At 43.1% G+C, this 21,136-nt stretch overlaps 3 protein-coding genes across 9 annotated transcripts in view; all 3 read right to left on the bottom strand.

The window, feature by feature from the left end:
• The window catches only part of LOC309340994 (cytosolic phospholipase A2 delta-like), a 272,520-nt gene extending 270,146 nt beyond the window's left edge, over window positions 1-2,374 (bottom strand). For 2 of the 4 annotated variants that reach the window (XR_014156146.1, XM_081860360.1), the window contains exons 1-3: window positions 2,274-2,373; window positions 404-476; window positions 10-146 (exon numbers count right to left, since the gene is read on the bottom strand). Coding sequence is in view for 3 of the 4 variants with exons in the window: in XM_081860360.1 (XP_081716486.1) it covers window positions 10-146; window positions 404-476; window positions 2,274-2,294 (231 nt within the window). In the remaining variant the exon portion in view is untranslated. Of the gene's footprint in view, window positions 1-9; window positions 147-403; window positions 477-2,273 lie in introns of all 4 variants that reach the window. The other 2 variants (XM_081860361.1, XM_081860362.1) reach the window with 2 other exon arrangements.
• A 2,999-nt stretch (window positions 2,375-5,373) lies between these two features.
• Window positions 5,374-9,316, bottom strand: LOC309342978 (acyl-coenzyme A thioesterase 1-like). The gene is made up of 3 exons (XM_081864013.1): window positions 8,465-9,316; window positions 7,585-7,787; window positions 5,374-6,938 (listed from the first exon to the last, which is right to left on the bottom strand). The coding sequence occupies exons 1-3, from the start codon at window positions 8,931-8,933 to the stop codon at window positions 6,339-6,341; spliced, it is 1,272 nt and encodes a 423-aa protein (XP_081720139.1). The 5' UTR covers window positions 8,934-9,316; the 3' UTR covers window positions 5,374-6,338.
• A 628-nt stretch (window positions 9,317-9,944) lies between these two features.
• On the bottom strand, window positions 9,945-20,554 carry JMJD7 (jumonji domain containing 7). 4 transcript variants are annotated; one of them, XM_081865214.1, is made up of 8 exons: window positions 20,084-20,550; window positions 17,954-18,107; window positions 17,075-17,328; window positions 16,076-16,132; window positions 15,520-15,615; window positions 14,525-14,622; window positions 12,833-12,992; window positions 9,945-10,841 (listed from the first exon to the last, which is right to left on the bottom strand). In XM_081865214.1, exons 1-8 carry the CDS (start codon window positions 20,160-20,162, stop codon window positions 10,750-10,752), a joined length of 990 nt encoding a protein of 329 aa, XP_081721340.1. In that variant the 5' UTR covers window positions 20,163-20,550; the 3' UTR covers window positions 9,945-10,749. The 4 variants fall into 4 exon arrangements, with proteins under 4 accessions (XP_081721340.1, XP_081721341.1, XP_081721342.1 ...); XM_081865215.1 differs by having other exon boundaries at window positions 14,525-14,601; window positions 20,084-20,543; XM_081865216.1 differs by lacking the exon at window positions 16,076-16,132 and having other exon boundaries at window positions 20,084-20,554.
• Window positions 20,555-21,136: the final 582 nt, after the last annotated feature.

Raw genomic sequence — 21,136 nt, 5'->3', positions numbered from 1 at the left:
GCTGCCTACCTTGACCTCAGCCTGGATAAAGAAATGGAAGCTTTCATTCCAAACAGGATTACAGGCGTTTGAGATGACTTTCGTCATCATTTGTTTATTTGAAGCTGATGGCAGCCGAAGGCTCACGTAACAATCAGAAGAAGTCCCTAGAGCAAAACAAAACCGCATCAATAATCATTATTTGGTGCTTTATTATCATTAGGTAACAATAGGGTTTTGTAGGCTTTTCTGCAGAGGGGAAAATACAGGTTTCCCAGTCTTCCATCCAACATTTTGAAGAACCTTCAAAAAACAACATACTGAAAGACATGCAGGACAGTGTACATTCTTGTTAAACCGGTTCTGGACTCCCCCCAAAAAACTCAAGATAAATGTAATGCAACGGATTTAACAACTCACTCACATAGGTCTCTTGAAGGTATGTGTCGAGCCTGGATGACCTTCACAGAGAGCAGGTAGAATGGAAAGGTTTCAACCTTTACAGAAAACAAATGTTGCTGAATTAATTGTGCAACTTGGGTACTTACATCAAAAAACAAAATATTAGTCTTTTCGATGGAAAGATTGATTGACCATTCCCCCTAGTTAAAAATAAAGATATCTGAAATTCCTATCATTGTACCTATGCTGATCTCTCTCTCTCTCTCTCTCTCTCTCTCTCTCTTTTTTTACTTCCCTATGTACAGAAAAAAATATAGAGCTATGACTGAGGCTTCCTTACACTGGCCCGGAAACATTACTATTGTAAAAATATTTGGATACCCCCCCCACATACAAAAAGCTGTGATTATTAAAATCACCTATAAAAAAAATTAATTACACACTTCTCTCTCATAGCTTCCATTTCCATTTCCTTTGTTGTTTCAATATTAGCTGCTATTGACCATGTTCCTTAATTGAGAATTCTCTTCAAAAGCACTTAATCTAATTAGCATTGAGTTCTTTAAGTCACACCGATTCCTTCTATCAGTGGCTTTCTTGTGTTGGTCACTAATTATATAGTATATCTTTTGTTATATTCTCCATTGAAATATTAATTTCAAAACAAGCACCCATGTGACCCATAACAAGTACCACATTTCTGTCATGCCACTACACCTGGTCACTTTCTCGTCACTGATTTCAAATTCTTCATCCGTTCTTATTCTTTTGATTTTCTCGAAGGAGCGCCCAGCTCAAGGTTTATCAGATGACATGCGATCCATTTGCAAATGATTTGTAGGCACCTGAACGTGTTTCTCCAAGTTTGCTCATGGTCTGAAGACATATACGTGACTCAGGATAGTACTGCGACCAAAGGCAGCAACAGGACAGCATCTCTGAGGCTGAATTGATTTGTAGCTTCCATCATTGCATTAGTTTGGCCTTTGTGAAGAGCATTGGTAAGAAGATTGTCGTCCATATGGTCTTGCTGTTCTACATTTCACTAAAGTTGGACTTTTGATCATGAGAAATATTTTGTGACTTCATTAATACTGGGTAGTGTTTGATGGCATTTAGATCAACAATTATATATTCTAATAGCACTCTCTTGAAAATATATTTAAATTAATTCATCTCTTCTAAAGTCAGATGCCCTTACTTGTTTCTAAATCTTCTTTTTCTTTAGTTTTTTATTTCTTTAGTTTTTTTATTTTATTATTATCAGTTTTACAATCCATTTAAAATTTCAAAACTTGACTTCCTTCCCCCTCTTTCTGTGGTTCCTTAAATGTATTTTTAATATCTTCTGCATATCCAAATTCATTTAACTTTCTCATTTAATTATCTACTGTAAATATATACTCTTATAAAACTGCAGGTTATTACAATAATCCTGCTAATGCTTTCATCTATTTACAATTTATCTGTAAATATTCAATAAACCATTTCCATTCCTTTATAAAAAGTTTGTTATCTTGATTTCTTACTTCTTCCGGTAGGTTTCGCCATTTCTGCATATTCCATTAGTTTTTGTATCCATTCTTCATTTGCTGGGACTTCTGCTTCTTTCCATTTTGGGACAAGTAACATTCTTGCTGCTGTAGTAGCATACATAAATAAATTTCTATACAATTTAGGTAGTTCTGTCCCTATAATTCCCAAAAGAAAAGCTTCTGGGAGGTTTTTTTTTGAGGGGGTTTATACACACCCCTCTATCTGCTACACTTAAAAGCTTATGTGGCCACTTATGTGTTGTGGAAATTCAGCTTGTCAAGAATTGTGCTTCCTCTGCAAGTAAGGAAAATCATGTCCAGCACTAGTAAAGAGTTAAAATATTTGATTAATCTTACCTTAGCCATTGTAATGTCCATTGCATAGATGACAGGCAGTAGCGATGGGCAGGAATCCAAGTATTCTGCTGTGTTAGGTACCCTCCTAACTTACCGTACTTCTTTTTTGATTAAAGAAAATGACTGGTGCCAAAGAGCTAGTGAGATATTATATACACATCCCAAGCTCCACCTTATTTGTGACTCTTCAGAGTAAGAAATGCCATTCTTTTTCTCACATCTTATTTTTTTGAATGGGTGCTCATTTCCCTTAAATACACCCAAGACACATTAAGGTGTGGTTGACACAAGCAGAGTCCTATGCTGGGAGACTGGACTGTACCACTTCAGTTCTTCAATCTTTTCCCACAAATGTCTTTATGAATACAGTGGTACCTCAGGTGGGTTACATACGTTTCAGGTTACAGACTCCGCTAATCCAGAAATAGTACCTCGGATTAAGAACTTTGCTTCAGGATGAGAACAAAAATTGTGCTCTGGTGGCGCAGCAGCAGCGGGAGGCCCCATGAGCTAAAGTGGTGCTTCAGGTTAAGAACAGATTCAGGTTAAGAACGGGCCTCCGGAACTAGTTAAGTACTTAACCCGGGGTACCACTGTATACAAAATGTAGCACACTATGGAGAAAAGTCCATTCCCTGCTGTGCTAGTTTTATACTTGAACAGATTTTAAACACATACACCCTGTGAACATCCAGCAATTTAACAAACTCATTCTTACTGTGTGTTTGGGGCAAACCTAGATTTTAGCTTAAAATACATGAGAGAACATCACTTTGCAAGCGGAAGTGTTTTTAGTTCATTCACTTAAGGGGAAAGGGGAAATGGCATAAAGTGGCCATTTCATACATTGCCACTTCCTTGAGCGGCCAAGCTGATGATCAGTTTAAAACTTTGAGTGGAATGAATGGCCCAGATCTGGTTAAAATCCATAGCAGGATCCTCTAAGGATGTTGTACTCATGTCAAAAGCAGGGGCTATGTCAGCTTTTGACATATAAAATGTGTGAGATTAAAGAGAATAATGTGCATAATGCACTTTAATACTCCTACATATAACTGGAAGAAGAAGGGGGGGTTAGTTTAATAACTGATCCTGATGGTTTTGTTTTAAACAAGCAAACTTCTTGGCGGAACTCAATTTCATGTTAATGTTTAATCTGCAATTTCCCATACGCTTCAGAAGAATCAGAAAAGAAGGGTTAAACATTGATACAGTGTTAAAAACATCCACAGGGGTAATGCATGCTATATATAAAAAAAAGCTCTCTGAACATAGTTTTAGATTCTTTATTTATACTCTCTCATTATACACACCTCCCAACTCAAGGGGATTTACAAAAATCTTTCAGAAGCAGCGATATCACATTAAACTTCACAAAATCCCTGTGGAGACAGCTCTTTCCACTTTTAATTACATATAAAGAAACGTTATCATTACAAATTGCTTAATGAATAGAGCTATACAAAGCAAAGGAAGAACAGTGACATAATTAAAGAGTGTGGCAATTTTCATGCACTACATATAAATGGATTGGTAAATGTGGATGGTAAACATGATTATATTTTCTCTGCCAAAAAATCAAAGTACAGGCTAAACCAGAAGTGGGGAACCTGGCTGTGGCCTCCAGGTGTTACACTCCTGCTCCCATTACCCCTGGCTGGAGTTCAGCAACATCTGGAGGAGTGCAGGTTCCTCATCCCTAGAGACTCCTCCCCTCCAAGACTTACATCTGAGTTGATATGCATAGGATTTCACTAAAAGTTAAGAGGAATACAGTGGTGCCCCGCAAGACGAATGCCTCGCTAAACGAAAAACCCGCAAGACGAAAGGGTTTTCCGATTTTTAGCGGCTTCGCAAGACGAATTTCCCTATGGGCTTGCTTCGCAAGACGAAAGCCCATAGGGAAATCTCCGGGGACAGCGGGGAAGCGCAGCGCGCCTTCTCCTCTGTTCCTGGACCTGTCCTGAAGGCTTGTGGTGGGAGGTCCGGGAACAGAGGAGAAGGCGCGCAGCGCTTCTCCTCTGTTCCCGGGGCTTGCGGTGGGAGGAGGGTTTTTCCTCCCCACCGCCAACATTCAGAACAGCATTCTGAATGTTGGCGGTGGGGTGGAAAGCCCTCCTCCCACCGCAAGCCTTCAGGACAGGTCCGGGAACAGAGGGGAAGGCGGCAGCGCTTCTCCTCTGTTCCCGGACCTGTCTTGAAGACTTGCGGTTGGAGGAAGGTTTTTCTCCCCACCGCCAACATTCAGAAGGCTGTTCTGAAGGCTGGCGGTGGGAAGAAAAGCCCTTCTCCCCCGCCAGCCTTCAGAAGAGTTCCCCGCAGGGCTCTCCAAGCTGCGGATAGCAGCCTGCTGCCCCTATCCGCAGCTTGGAGAGCCCTGCGGGGAAGTCCTGCAGGGCTCCCCAAGCTGCGAATGTCTGCCCCGCGTGAGGGGTGCTCTGAAGCAGAGCGCCCCTCGCGCCGGGCAGCAGGCTGCTATCCGCAGCCTAGGCAGCCCTGCAGGAACTCTTCTGAAGGCTGGCGGCGGGAGAAGGGCTTTTCTTCCCACCGCCAGCCTTCAGAAGGCTGTTCTGAAGGCTGGTGGTGGGGAGAAAAGTCCTTCTCCCCCCGCCAGCCCTCAGAAGAGGTCCGGGGACAGACTGTCCCCGGACCTGGTCTGAAGGCGGTCTCCCTAGGAACGCATTAATTGATTTTCAATGCATTCCTATGGGAAACCGTGCTTCGCAAGACGAAAAACTCGCAAGAAGAAAAAACTTGCGGAACGAATTAATTTCGTCTTGCGAGGCACCACTGTATTATTCTCCAGATGCAGCAGTGGCTAAAACAGGGCGCCATAAAGTCCATAATCCCAAACCAGCCATTACACCACACTAGCCTTCTGTTAGTTTTATAAATAGTCTCAGCAGTGTAGTTACTCTTTATTTATTTCTAAAACAAACGACTACACTGAAACAAGAGGAAATCATGTTTATTGTTGGCAATTTGTACCATAGTTTGATGACTTCTCTGTTTATTGGTGTTGTTCACTTTTCTCCTAAAATGATTTTCTAGATTTGCTACTGTTTTGTATTGCTAGACTCCAATCAAATACATACTTACCTGGGAATACACCTAATTGAACTCCATAGGGCTTACTTCTGAGAAAAAAGGTATAGGATTGCACTATTAACGTGCCCTACCAAATGCCATCCTCTGCACTATTTATTCTATTGACTTTTTTACTGTCATATCAGGTAAATTTTCTCATTGAGCCTCAGCCAGCAATAATGCATTGCATTATCACCACTCCCTTTTGCTGAACAGATCTCTCTGTCAAGCCATTCTCTTACCAGGTACCAACAAGGTGTATGGATGCTAAATGCATACTGATGTACTGATTACTTAATTAAGGTTGATCTGAAATATAATAAATGTATTAAGATGTAAGGAAAGCAACAGGTGTGTAAATTTAACAGGCTTTCTCAAAATTTTGCTAAGTGGTAGAGTTCACAAGAAGGTCTGGCTTGATATGAGTAACGAGATTGATTCCTTTAAAAGACCTTTTGGATGGCATGAGACAGGAGGAAATGAAGTGGCCAGGTGAAGGGAGGATACACCCCTGCAGGTGTGCTAGGTATGACCTTTCTCTGCCACATGACCGGGGCACTAGTGCGCTGGTAAACTTGTCATGCCTTTGTTTGGCTGCAAAATGACAAGTTATTTCAAATCTGAGTTTTAAGATGAAGCCGAATAGAGAACACTCATTACACTTATATCCTGACAAAGTGCTCATAGTATCGCTACGTGGTACTGAAGAAAAAAGCACTCACCCTGCTCTTAAGAGAATCGGAAACTGAAAGGGGCTTATAACTGCCACAGTCAGTTTCCGGAAGAGCCATTGAGGGAAATGTGCTTTCACCAATTGCCTTGGCTGAGGTCTGTAGCGCATTACTAGCGTACCTGGTCGTGGCTGAACAGGTAGGCGTCGCACCTGTTCTCGACATCTCAAGTGGGATGCACACATCAAGTGGGATCGAATCAAGTGGGATGCGAACCAGCTCCTTCACACATGTACAAAACCACAATCTACAGATTACTTTTAACGGTGGAATCCAGCAGGTGTTGTCTGAAAAAAGCGAGTATCCTCTGCCAGGCATCTTCCTGTGCTTTTGCATGTTCTCTCCATTTTCCTCCCCAGACCACGAAAAATCCCCATGCCCTCTGAAATGAGGAATAGCACAGAGGCAGATAGGGGGGCTCTAAGAGGTGCCCTGCCCCGGGGTAGCAATAGAACTCCACACGGCGCCCACTCCGCCTGAGGTGTCCAACGGCTTCTCGACAAAACGACTCACTTGGCCAGTTTCTGTCATCCTGCCCTGACAGAAAAAGGAAGTTGGCTAAGGACTTCTCCACAGGGATGCGGCAGTGCCAGGTAGCTGGGTCTTTGGGGTCGGCCATGATTTCTGAGAAATCCACACCTCCGGGATCACCGGTGACCTTAATCTTCTCCAGGTCCCATGGAAAGGCAGGAATAGTGAGCCCCTTCACTCGCAGGGGGGTAAAAGCATTAACACCTGAGCCAGAAATGCTGACTGCCGCTCTGATACCTGGCCAAAACGTAGCTAGAGCAAGGGCAAGATCTGCTCCTTTGGAAAGTCCTAGGACTCCAATCGCTGTAGCTCTCACCTGAAACAACAGTTGGATAAGGACTGCCGTCAGCTCCATGTTTGTCAGTTTTATCCCCCTTTTTAAAAGCCTGCTGGTTAGAAGGATTTAGCGCTACGCGGTAATGAAGAAAAAAGCACTCCCCCTGCTCTTAAGAGAATTGGAAACTGAAAGGGGCATATAACTGCCACAGTCAGTGTCTGATGGAAGAACTGAGTGTAGGAGCTGCCCCGGTTTTCTAGCCTTGGCCCTGGACACTGTCACCAGCTCCTGAATCTGAACTGGGCAGAAGAACGCTTCCTGGGAGGAGCTGCGCTTTTCAAGGCAGTCAGAATCACCACTGAAATTGTGGCAAGGAGTTGCTGTTCTTCTAGCCAACCATATTCTGCATAGGCAGGCATCTACTATAGACAGTATATTAAGTGTTGAAATAAATGTATCATAAGAACTATAACTTGCGAGAACTTCTGCTTGAGCTGGATTTTACCTCTTCCTTCCTGCTTCCTTTTCTTCACATGTCTTGTCTTTTTAAATGGTGAAATTGGAGCCCTCTTAGTACTTGATCTCTTTTAAGCCTCTCTGGGAGCCTTTTGGCATAAATGCATTAAATTAAATAAAACAGGCAGCACACAACACCAAAGAACTGCGATTCTAGCGAGCCTCTTACCTGCTGCTGTTTCCGCAAGAACTCTACAGCCTCACCAAAATAGTCCACTTCAAAGAACTCTGGGAAAGTTGGCAAATCCTCAAAGTGCATGTAAGCAACAGCCAGTGTAGCAAAACCTCGGCTTGCCAGAAGACTGGCTCTGTATTCCACAAGACCTCCTCCACTTCCATACAAATCAATGAGTCCTGGGAACGGTCCAGGGCCTAAAAAAAAGAATTTAATCATTAGAAATGGGCTTATGATCAGAGTATGGTATTGTGTATCTCAAGAATCCCCTCTTCCCTTTTCATGGTGATGTGTTTACGGCACTATTGGTTTGTTCAGCTCCATTTTATTTTTCTGCTGTGAGTTCTTCTTCTTTATAAGCTGCCTTGAACTTATCATAGAGCTGTGGGCTATAAATGGCCAAATAAAATTTAATAAATCTATTGGGTAGAGCAGAGATTAGGAACCCTGGAACTTGGCAGTCAGCCAGCTCCCATCACCCCTTTTCCATTGGCCAATGAGACTGGGTCTGATGGGAGTCACCCGGAAGGAGAAAAAGCCCTCCCCACCACCCTTGCAACATCTGGGGAAGAAGTTCAAAGCCACAAGATAGGGTGGCACAGTGGGTTAGTGCATCTGACTGTTAACCAGAAGGTTGTTGGTTCGAGCCCACCCAGAGGCGGCTGTGGGCAGAATTAGTGTATTGCAGGGGGTTGGACTGCATGACCCTTGGGATCCAACTCAAGCATCCTATGAACTCCCGAAGCTGGTCGATGCTCTCTCTCTCACTGCAGGAAGGGCAGTGCCCACGCTTCCGAGGTGAGCCATTCAATGCTCATCCGAGGAGCGTGGCAACCTCGTGACCCTCGGGGGGGGGGGGATGAATGAAGCTCACCGGGTGGCAGGAAGAGCGTGGCTCGGAGCCTGCCTTCTCGCACCGGGATCCTCTCCACGCCGTCGGCCAGAAAGCTCCTCTCGCTGCAGCACTCGCCGAGGAGCCGCCCGGAGACTCCGCGCCCGTCGAGCACCTCGTAGGTGACGCGGAAAGGGCTGAGGACGTCCCTCTTAGCCAGGCGCTTGAAGGGCGTCTGGGATGCCAGCGACCACAGCAACCCCATGGGCTCCACGCCGGAGTAGCTGCCGCCCTGCGACGCCGAGCGGCTGAGGTCCAGCTCGCCGCTGCTGCCAGCCCGGTAGTAGGCGAACGACTGGAAAAGCTCGCCGCTCTCGTCCACCAAGGATGCTCGCAGCGTCACCTCCTGCAGCGGCCCCAGACCCTCGACTTTCACTTGGACCGGCTCGTCCCACAGGCAGCGGGGAGAGGGCAAGACCAGGATCCTCGCCGCCGCCGCCGCCGCCGCCATCGGGTCTGCCTTGCCGGAGGGAGCAGCCTCTTCCCCAACGCGCCGGCAGTTGTCCTTCGAGCAATGCTTTTAGAAAAAGGAAAAACGCGCGCGCCCGGTAACTTTTGCTCCCAGGCTAAAGTCAAGCGGGTCTTTGCAAGCTGCCCACGAAAGGAAGCGGTGTCGCTAGGGCTTCTGGGAAATGTATTTCCTAACTCGCTGGCGGGGACCCACTTTGAGAGGGAGCTGCCCGTCTCCCGAGAAGCGATACTGCCTGCCAGCTCCATGTGAAAGAAAACGAGTTTGGCCAGGGGATTAGCCCTTGTTTGCTTGCGAGGTGCTTGAACCTGTTTGCCCTTCCAAATTGTAACGTAATAATTTGTCTTCTTGAGTTCGATGGACACAATAGTCCTACCTCAGGTTACAGACTCTGCTGACCCAGAAATAGTACCTCAGGTTAAGAACTTTGCTTCAGGATGAGAACAGAAATCGTGCCCCGGCGGCAGGAGGCCCCATTAGCTAAAGTGGTACCTCAGGTTAAGAACGGACCTCCAGAACGAATGGAGTTCTTAACCCAACGTACCACTGTAGTGAGCTCTGCAGCTGTCAGAAGTTGGCCGAATAGGTGATTCCTTAGCCCAAAGCTTTATATGCCTTGTTAATTAAAGCTAAGGTTTGCTTTTCACACCCTTCGCTCACTTCAAGATACAAGGACTAAATATCAGGAATAACTTTCTGGTGGTAAGAGCTATTCAACAGTGGAGCAGACTTCAGAAGGTGGTGGACTCTCCTTCCTTGGAGGTTTTTAAGCAGAGGTTGGATGGCCATCTGTCATGGATGCTTGAGCTGAGATTCCTGCATTGCAGGGGGTTGGACTAGATGACCCTCAGGGTCCCTTCCAGCTCGATAATTCTATGAAATGCTTTCTTTGGTCTGCATTCATGAGAGGGTGAGCAGCCGCATTCTATTTTAGTTGAAGCTTTCAAACAGTTGTAAAGGACAGTTTTACACTGAAAACATGGCAGTCGTCAATCCATGAGGTCACCAGTATTTCTTTCCGGGAAAGAGTATAGCCAACAGAATCTTGGTTATGTAAGTGATGAGATGATAAAAGCACTCCTGGTGGCTGCTGCAAACAATTGTGACCACAGGAGTTGACCACATCCTTAACAGGCAAAAAAACCCTATTAAATAGAAGCCTGCTATCATAATTTCGCTCTTGTATTGATTCAACTTCAGGTTATTAACCCCCAACCAGACCACTAATAATAATAATGATTTTATTTGTACCCTGCCCATATAGCATATACAGAAACGTAATAAAACATCAAAAACTTCCCTATACAGGGCTGCCTTCAGATGTCTTCTAAAGGTTGTATAGTTACTTTTCTGCTTGACATCTGATGGGAGGGTTTCCACAGGGTGGGAGCCACTACCAAGAAGGCCCTCTGCCTGGTTCCCTGTAATATTCCTTCAGAATATTCATACAGATGATCTAATGTACTGAGGACAAGTTAGGGCCCTGTCGATCTCCAGAAATGGACTTTCCACCATAGGAACTACATTATTGTGAAGCCTGACTGAAACAGATCCAGAAAATGTGCTTCATCCATTCATCTCATGTGCTTGATCTCAACGGTTACTTAAGGTAAACCACCATATAAGGTGCCATTTTGTCCACAATGCCATGAACATCCACATGATGTTAAGCTTCAGTGACAGCAAAACAATTGTCAGCAGCAAAACAGTTGCCTTTTGTCTTGATTTAATAGGCCATAATTAAATTGTTCACATTTCAGCCGTAGTTCCACATCAGTAGGTTAGCTGTTCCAAGACCTTAAGATTTCCGTGCCATAGCTTTTGTGAGAGAATCCAGCAGCTGATAATAAGAGTATTTTAGATCATATTCCATGTCATACCAATAATTCACTGAGGGGGAGAAAAAAGAAAATGACATAACTTATCATCTGTCTTTGGAAAAACTCATTTTGGTAGTTTTCAGCTCAACACAAAAGCTACAAATCTTTCCATTGTTTGCCCCAATCTCAATAAGAAATAGAACTTCAGACCTGATTAATACATTACACAGTAGCAATATGATAGCCATTGGAAAATGAAACTATTCAGCCAATTTTAACTATGTTATTGTGACCAGCTGAAAAACGGGAATTTTTCTGGCATGGCTGAAATCACCTCAATGGCTACTGCACTGCTAGTACAGTGGTACCTCGGGTTACATACACTTCAGGTTACAGATGCTTCAGGTTACAGACTCCGCTAACCCAGAAATAGTACCTTGGGTTATGAACTCTGTTTCAGGATGAGAACAGAAATTGTTCTCCGGCGGTGCAGCAGCAGCAGCAGGAGGCCCCATTAGATAAGGGGGTGCTTCAGGTTAAGAACAGTTTCAGGTTAAGAACGGACCTCTGGAACGAATTAAGTACTTAACCCGAGGTACCACTGTATAACATAGAAATTTATCCTCATAAAGGGTGTTATTCAGGATTAGTCCTACTCACAGTAGGCCCATTGAAGTTAATGGACATGACTTAGGTTTATTCATTTCAACACGTCTACAAAATACAACCGAAAAGATTTTAAGACATCCAAGGGGCTTGGTAGTAGACATGGATTCAAATCACTGATCAGCTATGCTGTTGCTGGGTGGCCTTGGGCTATTATTTTAGCCTCAGTTTACCATCTGATGACCTTCCACTTTAGTGTTCAATTGCATTCCTGGTTGTCCTGGAGCCAAGGTGGAGTGTTGGCTACCTCAAATGAACTGAGTATATCAATGTATCCTGAAATCTTCTGTAAATGTGCTGGAGTTATTAATAAGCAGATTAATATGTAAAAATCTGCAAAGGATAGGACATTTTAAAAGCCTCTGACCTAACATGTCAGGTTTATATAACAGACACTTTAAATGCTTTTGCATTTAAAACCCCTTTATGGTAATAAATGAATAAGTAATCCACTTTATTCTCATGTATTTGAATTTTGTTTAGTAGTCCTGGTCTATTAATTAGTGACAGTTACCTTCAGTTGATCAGGGTAAGACAGAACATATTTAACAGTCACTTTGATTTTATTTATTTTATTTTATTTATTCAATATCCTAAAAAATATACCTATGGAGGTTTTGGTGAAGTGCATATTTATGTTATGGCTCTGTTAATAAATTAAAAAGCAGGATAATAATCTTTTTTTTCTACATCAACAACTGGCCCTATTAGTACAATTAATTATTGCCGGGATGCTCTTCTCAGCTCAACACCACAAGGTGGTGCTGATGCTTTTTATAGTAACAATTTTGTAAGGAAACAGAAAGTAAAACAAAGGCACATATTTGATCCACAGTACAGAATCTGCACAAGCCCCATTTGAAATGAATATGCCCTTGTGCAACTTCTACCTGAGTTCACACAAAAGTTGTTGAATTGTGGCCCATGTTGATTAGTAAAAAGAAAAAGGAGGGAGAGATTTGAATTTTCCAACTGAGGTCCCAAATTATCTTGACACCCTTTAAGCTTCATGTAATCAAACACTACAGCTTGGGTCCCAATTTGCTGTTCCACAAATGCAAAGACTCATTCCATTTGCAGAACAGTCTTTGATCCAGAGGAAGTTCTTTCTGATGGGAGGCAATTTTGGCTGACTCTCCTTTCCCCTTGCACCTTCCTGCATTATCTCCCGCTCAACACCTCCCCCACCCATCCACTAGCAGAAGTGTCCTCTAAGCAGAATTTTGCCCACAAGATCTCCAGATCCAAGCCTATATGTAAAGATAGCTAATTCTGGCTGGAAATGGGATAAAGAAATCCAACTGATAGTAGACTGAGGGAACCACAAAACCTATCTTGAAGGAGAAACATGACGTGTGAAATTTGGTGTGCTTGCGCATGCCTCACTCCTCTCACCTGCTATGCAGCCGTGTGACTGCTGAACATGATGGAACCAGAGAGAAGGAAGATACAACATCTCTCCAGACTTCACAGTGCACTGCAAAGGCTTTGCCTGGGCATATTCTGGAAATCGTTCTAGATCTGGATTTAAAGGATCCAATGGAATCCAGGGCACCTATGAGGATGAAAAGTTATGGAACAAGAGAAATGCTCTATTTAACAAAAGAAATGCTGTATTCCTTCAGAAATTTCCTTATTTGGTGACAAATAGTTGAAAAACATCTAGCAGTGTATTCCCTTCTAACCATAGCTGTCAACTTTTCCCTTTTCTTGTGAGGAATCCTATTCGGAATAAGGGAATTTCCCTTAAAAAAGGGGGAAAGTTGACAGCTATGCTTCTAACTATTAGGTAACCCAACATTCCATTTTTTCCATCTCCCTGGAGAGCACCCATCTGTTGCCTAAAGCAAAATCTAAAGATTGGGTGGTGGTGGTGGTGGGTTAGTGACAGAAATACTGGCATGTAAAAATGGATTTGCTAGGGTTGCCATACATCCGGAATTTCCCAGACATATCTGGAATACTGCAGTTGGCAGCAGCGTCCAGGCAGGAATCCCTCACATGTCCAGGAAAATCTGGGCATATGGCAGCCCATGTAGACAGTGCAGTTTTTGCTGATTTTCCATTTTAAAAATTCAGAAACATAATATTTTTTGGCTCAAAAAGAAAAGGGGGGCTCTGTCCAGATTTTCACTGTTTGAAATATGACAAACCTAGATTTGCATATGTACTACATATGTTTAAATTACATTTTTTCCCCCTTTTTATTTGGGTGAGGAAATTTTGGCTGACTATTGACACACACATTCACTATGCATTAAAACCACCTCCCCTATGATAATAAACCCTGTGATCTTCCCAGGTTCGTCAACCTGGGAAGGTAGCCCATCTAGGAAAAGGAAAACTCTGATCCTAAGCCTCTGCTTAGAAGAAAAGGCTAAGGAGTAAACCCTACACCAATCTAGAGTGGAGTCCCTAAGATGGTTGGATGGTGCCTTGTACACCTCCTCCCAGCAATTCCTGCAGACAAGCTGGTGCGAAACGTATTGTTCTGCTTTCCTTTGGACCACATCAGCAAGGCTGGGGGGGGGTGTCTTGTTGTCTGGGCAGCCCAGACAGGCTTGTGCCTTGGGGAGGTCACTTTGATGCTGCAAACACAGCAGTTTGACTTCACCCCTGGAGGAGCCCTCCATTGTCTATCAAAACAGATGATTGACAACAAGACTGCTATATATTGCTTATTGTTATGAATTCTGTTTATATAACATTTAATGTTTTGTATTGCATGGATATTATGTTATATATTTTTATATATTGTGTATTCTGTGCTGTCCTGTAAACCACCCTGTGGGCCTTTTGACAAGGGATGCATATGAAAAATAGAAAAATAAAATAAACAATTATTTGAACATGAGTGCCTACCCATATTTGCCAACAGCATTCTTACCCCTTTTAACCAGATTTAATAAAGGGGGTAAATAAATATTCAAAAAAATCAAATAGAGGTGTGCTGTGAAGAAGCCCAACCCAAAAAACAAAGCAGGCCTCAACACTTCATTCATTCATTCATTCATTCGTTCATTCATTCATTCATTCATTCCCTCTTAGCAGCTGCCCTCAGACAGTACTTAACACAAAAACCATTACCTTCTCTGCAGCTTTGTCATCCACAACTTCAAATGACCCGTTTTCTGCTATGTGGTAGGTTGCTGATGGATACAATTCTGAAATGTGAAGCATGAAAACTGTTGGAAGAGGGCATAGAATAGAGGCAAAGAGAATGTCAATGTTAAGCATTAAATATAGACTAAAATTATAGGGGTAGAATTTAGTTTAGCCAGGCACTTGTTGGGAACTGGCTTTGAGCATAGTATCTGTTATAAAACCTGAAGACAATCCAGATGTTAACATGACTAGACCTCCTTACGTTTTTACTTTCCTAAAAAATACCCACATATTTGTTGCTGCTACTAGCTACAATGTAGAAAAATTAAACAAGCATTTTAAAAAAATTCCTCCCGTGGTTAGTAGCAACGTCATGGGCAGGGGGTTTAAATGGTGAACTAACCTGAGTGCAAAATATTAGAACCACTTCATCCTGGATGACAGTGATTTAAATTGTTACCCCCCCCCCCCACCTTAGCTACTTTTCAAGAAAGGGGCAAAGGCATGGAATCCTCAGACCCAGGGGCCAAATGTGGCCCTCAGAGCTCTCTATCGGGCCACTGGTACTCTTTAGGCCATGCCCCTTCCCCAGTCAAACTCTCTCTCCTCAGGCCACTTCTTTTACTGGTCTTGCTTCACACCCAGCTTTTTTCCTGGCTGGAATGTGTCCTTGAACTCTGATCATGCCTCTTGCTTGCCGGGATAGTGGATAGAGACTGGTGTGTGAAGAAACTAGCCTACTGTACAAAGTGAAAATTTATATTCATTGCTCTGCCCACTTTTGTTTCTGACCCCATCCTCCACCCACCGTCATGAGCTGCTGGAAGGGGATGCAGTCCTCTCCAGTTATAAAGTAAATCTGACCCCCTGCTGCATATTAAAATGTTGCCTAAATTCATCCTCCTAATTCTATTTTCTCCCAAAATAGCAACAGTATGCATCTTACTTCACCACCCTCTGCTTCTCAGAATACGTACCATATGGGATGAAGGGACGATCACTTGGCGGATGCAGCAGAAAATGTTTCTCTCCAGAGATAACACAGTACAAGTTTTCATAATGGTCTTTATGTACTAAGATTGGAGGGGAGAAATGAAAGGTTGGGGGGAAAGAAGGATAGTTTCTTTATCCTTAATATAGTCAGTGCTAAAAATACTCACAGAAGTATGAAAGCTGTAAGAATCTGCATTTATACCAGCACTAGGTGTGATTGCTTTTCTCTACACACCAAGCACCAAATTTTAGGCATTCGATTTTCCAAACTCTGCTTAAAATCTCTCAAATTGACAGACTGGCACTGAAGCTAGTGGTATGAAGCTCCATGTGGGGAGGAAACATGTGATATGCAGTGATTATAGAGTGCAAAAAGCCCTAGACCTCAGTCTACACTAACTTCAAGGAAAGCCAAATTCAACTAAGATGAGTATAGCTAAATGTTCAGAAGACACATGCAAGTTTTCTAAAGGAATATCTTTCCCCATCCTTGACCTCAAAGCCAATAGTAATAATAATACATTATTTCATGGTACATACAAGATGTCACTGCAGCAGATTCTCCCAGCCAGAAATTAACAGCGTCAGGCTTCTTTCCTATATGAAAAAGAAAGAAGTAATAAATCTGAGAAAAATAATTTCTGTTGTCTTGTGCTGAAAGATCCCCAGATAAAGACCTTTCTGCTAGATCAGTTTATTATCATCCTTTATTAAGAAACATGGAAGGACAGGCTACTAAAGGCCCACCTACACAATAAAGAACAAGTTTATAATGACAATGAAAGCAGCAGGGGACAATTATATGAATTCAACTCTGGCTTCAGTTTTTCCATCCTGGATAGGAAGCTTAGTCTGAAGCAAAGTTCCCATGTATATAGCGATCACCCTTAAAGAGCAGACATTTATTTTTTAAAAAGTAATTTAAATGCTCATTTACTTTTATCAGTAAAGCACAGGCCTGAAAATTTTGAGATATTTGTGTTTCTATCCTGATTTTGCACTTCCTTGCCATATGAATATCCCTGTATGAGTGGGGTACCCTATCCAAGAATCTGGTATCTACATAAGCAGAAACCCTCTAGTCTTGTCTCAAAAAGGACCCACTGCTCCCAGAAAAATCTTCTTATCTTAAGGAGGCTTGCTGTTGCTGTGGTGACAACTGCTGGTGGGGAATGGAAAGTATTCTTCCCTTTGCCTCGTCCTTCCTCCATCCAACACAAATGATCAGAGACCTCCAAGTCTATTAATCTACAAGTACTGTACATCACAATTTGTACAGCTTAGCATTTGAATGGAAATTGCATGCACAATTACAAAGCCATCAATATATCTCTCTCTACAAATTCATGAATTATGCAATGTTTCAGAGTATTTCAAGCCAGAACGTGAATTTTTGCTGCAGCATTCATCATTTTTCGGGTGGGCAGGCGGCCAATAACAGCAGAAAAGTACATAACTTGAACCTGCTGGATCAGTTGTAAGCACTGCATTTAAATGGACTGTGCAACACATAGATAAAATTAAGCTTTTGATATTTACCAACGGCCTCACTCATCCATGGTATGTCAGGCTCCACATCTCCCATAAGTTCAGGGAATTCTTCTGTTAAGTTCGAGCACTGCTTTTGCACATAGAACACCCCTGGAGAAGTTACTTTTTTCTCTACAATGTCCAAGAAAGCACTGAAAGGCATGTGTCGTTCCTCTGGCATAACAAACCAGTCCTGATAAACTGCATCAGCATAACCATTTGGAGTTACTGCCACACTCACCAGCTTGGAGTTCATTATTTCCCTGCACCAAAATACATCAGACGTTTACCACTATGCAATAAATTGCAATCTAAATGCAGACCTCATGGCTACAACATGCAGCCTAATTTTTGGACTTCCATTTTTTGCCCCTCACATCCCGCCTTCAAACCCCTTGCTTTGTGTAACATCAAGTCTAACGAAGAGCTATGTAGAACTTGAAAGCTTGCTCACTATTTTGTGATATTTTGGTTGGTCCTAATGAACACACTGTCCAGCTGTGGGTTTTGGATTATTTTCTTACAGGTCTACAAGCCACCTTTGCCTTTTAATGGTAATTCTGGTGTCTAATGACTTAATATTGGTGCCCAGAAATTAGAAATACTTTCCCACCCCTGGTCCCAGCTCTCTCAGATACAACAGCCTCCTCGAGCTCCTTCAGGAGGAAGACTAGGATACTAATTCAACAAATAAATAAAAATCATAAATAGTAAAACAGCCCCAACTGTTCTGACTAAATTTTCTCCTATGAAGCTGATGACTTCATGGAGGGATTTGTTTTTGCTGGCAACTCTCTTATTAAAAAACATCACCAATAAATTTATTTCCAGTATTTCCATGCTGTGTACTTTATATTTGAAGCTAGGGACTGCCAGGCAGATTCCTACCTCAGGTAAGCTAATGTCCACTTCTTCAGAGCTGGCCAATGGTTGACTGCATTCCGAATTATACATGGCTTGTTTGGGCAAACCCATTCCCGATAGAACTCCAAGGGGGATGGAAGGCTATCAAGATATGGCAGAGAATCTGTGAAACTCAACTCTGTTCAGGCAAAAGAAAAAACGCTTCTGTGAATGATCGTGCTACCATTTCAAGGACTGGCCTCATTCACGTCACAGTTAATCTTAACTATGGTTTAAAGGTGAACGTACAACAAGTTGGTGCATAGGGCTAAAATTGTGGACACTTCACTCCTACCCTACTGTTGCTGCCGTGCTGTTGACAGCTAAGCCATGGGTTTGGCTTAAGAGTTACATCTGAATCCAGACTCATGGTTTTGTTTCCTACAAACAAACCATGAGTCATAAGCCGAAAACAATAACAACAACAATAATAACAATAAGTTCTGGGTTAGAACTTATTATTTGCTTGGAGCGAAGATCCTGGGCTCTTAAGCTCTCTTAGCCTGCAGCTTATTTTAAGTCACAAAAATGAGACTTTCTCAACAAGCTTCACTTTTCAAAATGTTGGGTTGGGCAAGGTTTGTTGATTATGTCCATGCAGATACCTGTTCAGCTTAGTTTTAGTTTATTTGTTTTGGCAATTAGAGGTAGCATGTGTTTATATGATATATACAACAATTAGGAACCTGGCATCTAGGACTTACTTAAAATATTGGTACAGACATTCAAAGAACAGATACAAGAATCCGTGGACAGGCTTAGCCACAAACTTAAAGGCTGCTGCACATGATACACAATATACAAATTCCATACAGATACACACAACATATCCTGTGGTTTAATGTACTGTGCACACAAGGCCGGCATCAAATACTGGCATCACTGGGCGCTTGCTGAGGTGTGTGCCCCAGTAGGGGACCTACTGCCAATCTCTGATGCCTGCTGTCTGAGGAAGAAGTGGAAGGAGCAAGAATACCTAGCAGTCTCCTTTCTCTGGATGGCTTGTGCAGATCTGAGGAAGAGGCAAGCAGTAGGAATAGCAGCATGCTCAGCCACAAAGCCCCACTGAGGGCATCTTGCCCCATTCTGACATGTGTGCATTCGGCAGGGACCTGTGGCTAGTTATTTGAAATTATCCAAGGGGCTGGGTGTTGGGAGAGGAACTTCAAGTTGACATATGTGCTCAGTGCCGGATTTATGTATAAGCTAAACAAGCTATAGTTTAGGGCCCCCAAAAATTAAAAGGAAAATAAAACCCTGGATGTACATTTCCAAAACAGAAGATAAAAAGCAAATAAAATAAAACCTACATACAGCAACAGTGTTTTGTGTTGTGTAGGCTCCTATGATGTAAGTAATGGGCCCTCAATCATTTTAAGTTAGAGCTTAATAATTATTTCACTATTAATATACTTCTCCTTAATTGTATTTCATTCAACAATTACTTTAATAAAATACATATTTTGTTATGTGCAAATGGCTTTAGATACCTATTAGGTCCATAAATTAGGTCCATATAGCATATATTCAACACACAAAAATAGCGACAATTTGTTGTTGACAAAGGACAGCTGGACGTATAATGTTTTAATGTATTATTAATCTCTTGTTATTATCCTTATCATGGGCCCCTATTACCTTCAGTAGCTTAGGGTCTCATCAAACCTAAATCCGGCCCTGTATGTGCTCTAACACACGTGCAAAACATGTGCTCGACCACTTATGGCTCTTTCCAGACTACTGAAGGCTTGCCCCTGCAACGGGAAGGGGATGCCCGGGATAAGCTCCCGCTTTCCTCACAATCCCAAAAACGGGAAGAAGAAGGGTGGTCGAGTGGGTGCATTTTTCCGGGTCCAGAATATTTCACTTTTGAGAGCTGGGGTAGGAAAATGCGAGGTATGGTAAATCAACGCGCTCTCCCCCCCCCCCCCGCCCGGGCAAACACCTAAACGGCCGCGGATAACCCAATTGCACTCCGAGATAGAAATCCTGTCAGGGAAGCAACATTACTGCTGCCCGCGAGGAGGGCGATTAACCTCGCCCGCCCATTTGGCCCTCCCCGCTCTCTTCCCCTGCGAAGGGCCATGCAAAGGTCCTCCCTTCCGCCTGGCTCACCCCTTGCCTCGGCCGGGAAAGCCTCCAGGCAGCGCCTCACCGCCCGCAGCGCCTCCCCTTCCGCTTCGCCCTGCGCCATGGCGGGGGCTGCTGCTCCTTCAGCAGCAGCGGCTGCGTCTCGGGCCGCCTGAGCCGCGTTTGGGTCCGGCTCGCGCTCCGCCCTTCTCCGGCTGCCCAAGGAGAGGGCCGGCCTCGCCGGGCGCGGGAGAAACGAGGCCCGCCTCCCTACGGGCGAGCGAGAGGAGAGCTCCGCCTGCCATGTCAAGATAATAAGCTCTCCTGGTTCGGGTTTATGTCAATTCGCTGCTGTCAGTGGCGGTTCTGGCTCTCTTTTCTCATCTAAATTCTACTATAACAAAAAAAAAAAATCTTCATTGATGCATGAGGAGATTTAGTTGTTTCTTGTGGGGTGGTGGTCCAAACTTGGCCAGTCAGGATTGAGGCCAAAGTTTTTTTATTTTCAAATTTGGCATGAACCTTGGGACATTTTGGTGCTGAAACACCCAGTCAATTATTATTTATTGAATTTATATACTGCCCTATACTCGGGGTGGTTCACAGAATAAAATCAAGATATAAAACACCAAAATACCTAATAAAAATTAAAATAACCCAATAGCCCCCTCAATCCTCAATCACTGATCAAGGAGGAGCAGGCTAATGGAAACAAGTTTTTGTTAAATAATAGAGCACCTATTACTACTGGCCACTGTGTGACTAGAATTTGTGTAAACAAAGCAATGAAAACTGGAGAAAATGGTATTTGTGCCTATGCATACTCCTGCCCATGGAAGTTGGTTGTGGTTCAGCATTTGTTCTATAGAAAGGCAAGTAATTTTTGCTCTAAAGGCTCTTATAAACTAGTTGGTAGTGAATGCTGAAAGGTTTGTTTTGGAAATATAGAATCTGGCCAATCCAGCATGATCCCGCCCCCTGCAAAAAACAACAACCCCATGTTAGCAAAAACTCCTCCAACACAGTGTTTGCTTAGCTGGATCCTGAATGCAGCATCTTACTTGAACACTGCAACATGAATCTGAACAATGCAATGTA

The sequence above is a fragment of the Podarcis erhardii genome (assembly GCF_964252035.2).
Source record: "Podarcis erhardii genome assembly, chromosome: 1".
Classification (NCBI taxonomy): domain Eukaryota; kingdom Metazoa; phylum Chordata; class Lepidosauria; order Squamata; family Lacertidae; genus Podarcis; species Podarcis erhardii.
This window is presented reverse-complemented; position numbering and strand designations above follow the sequence as displayed.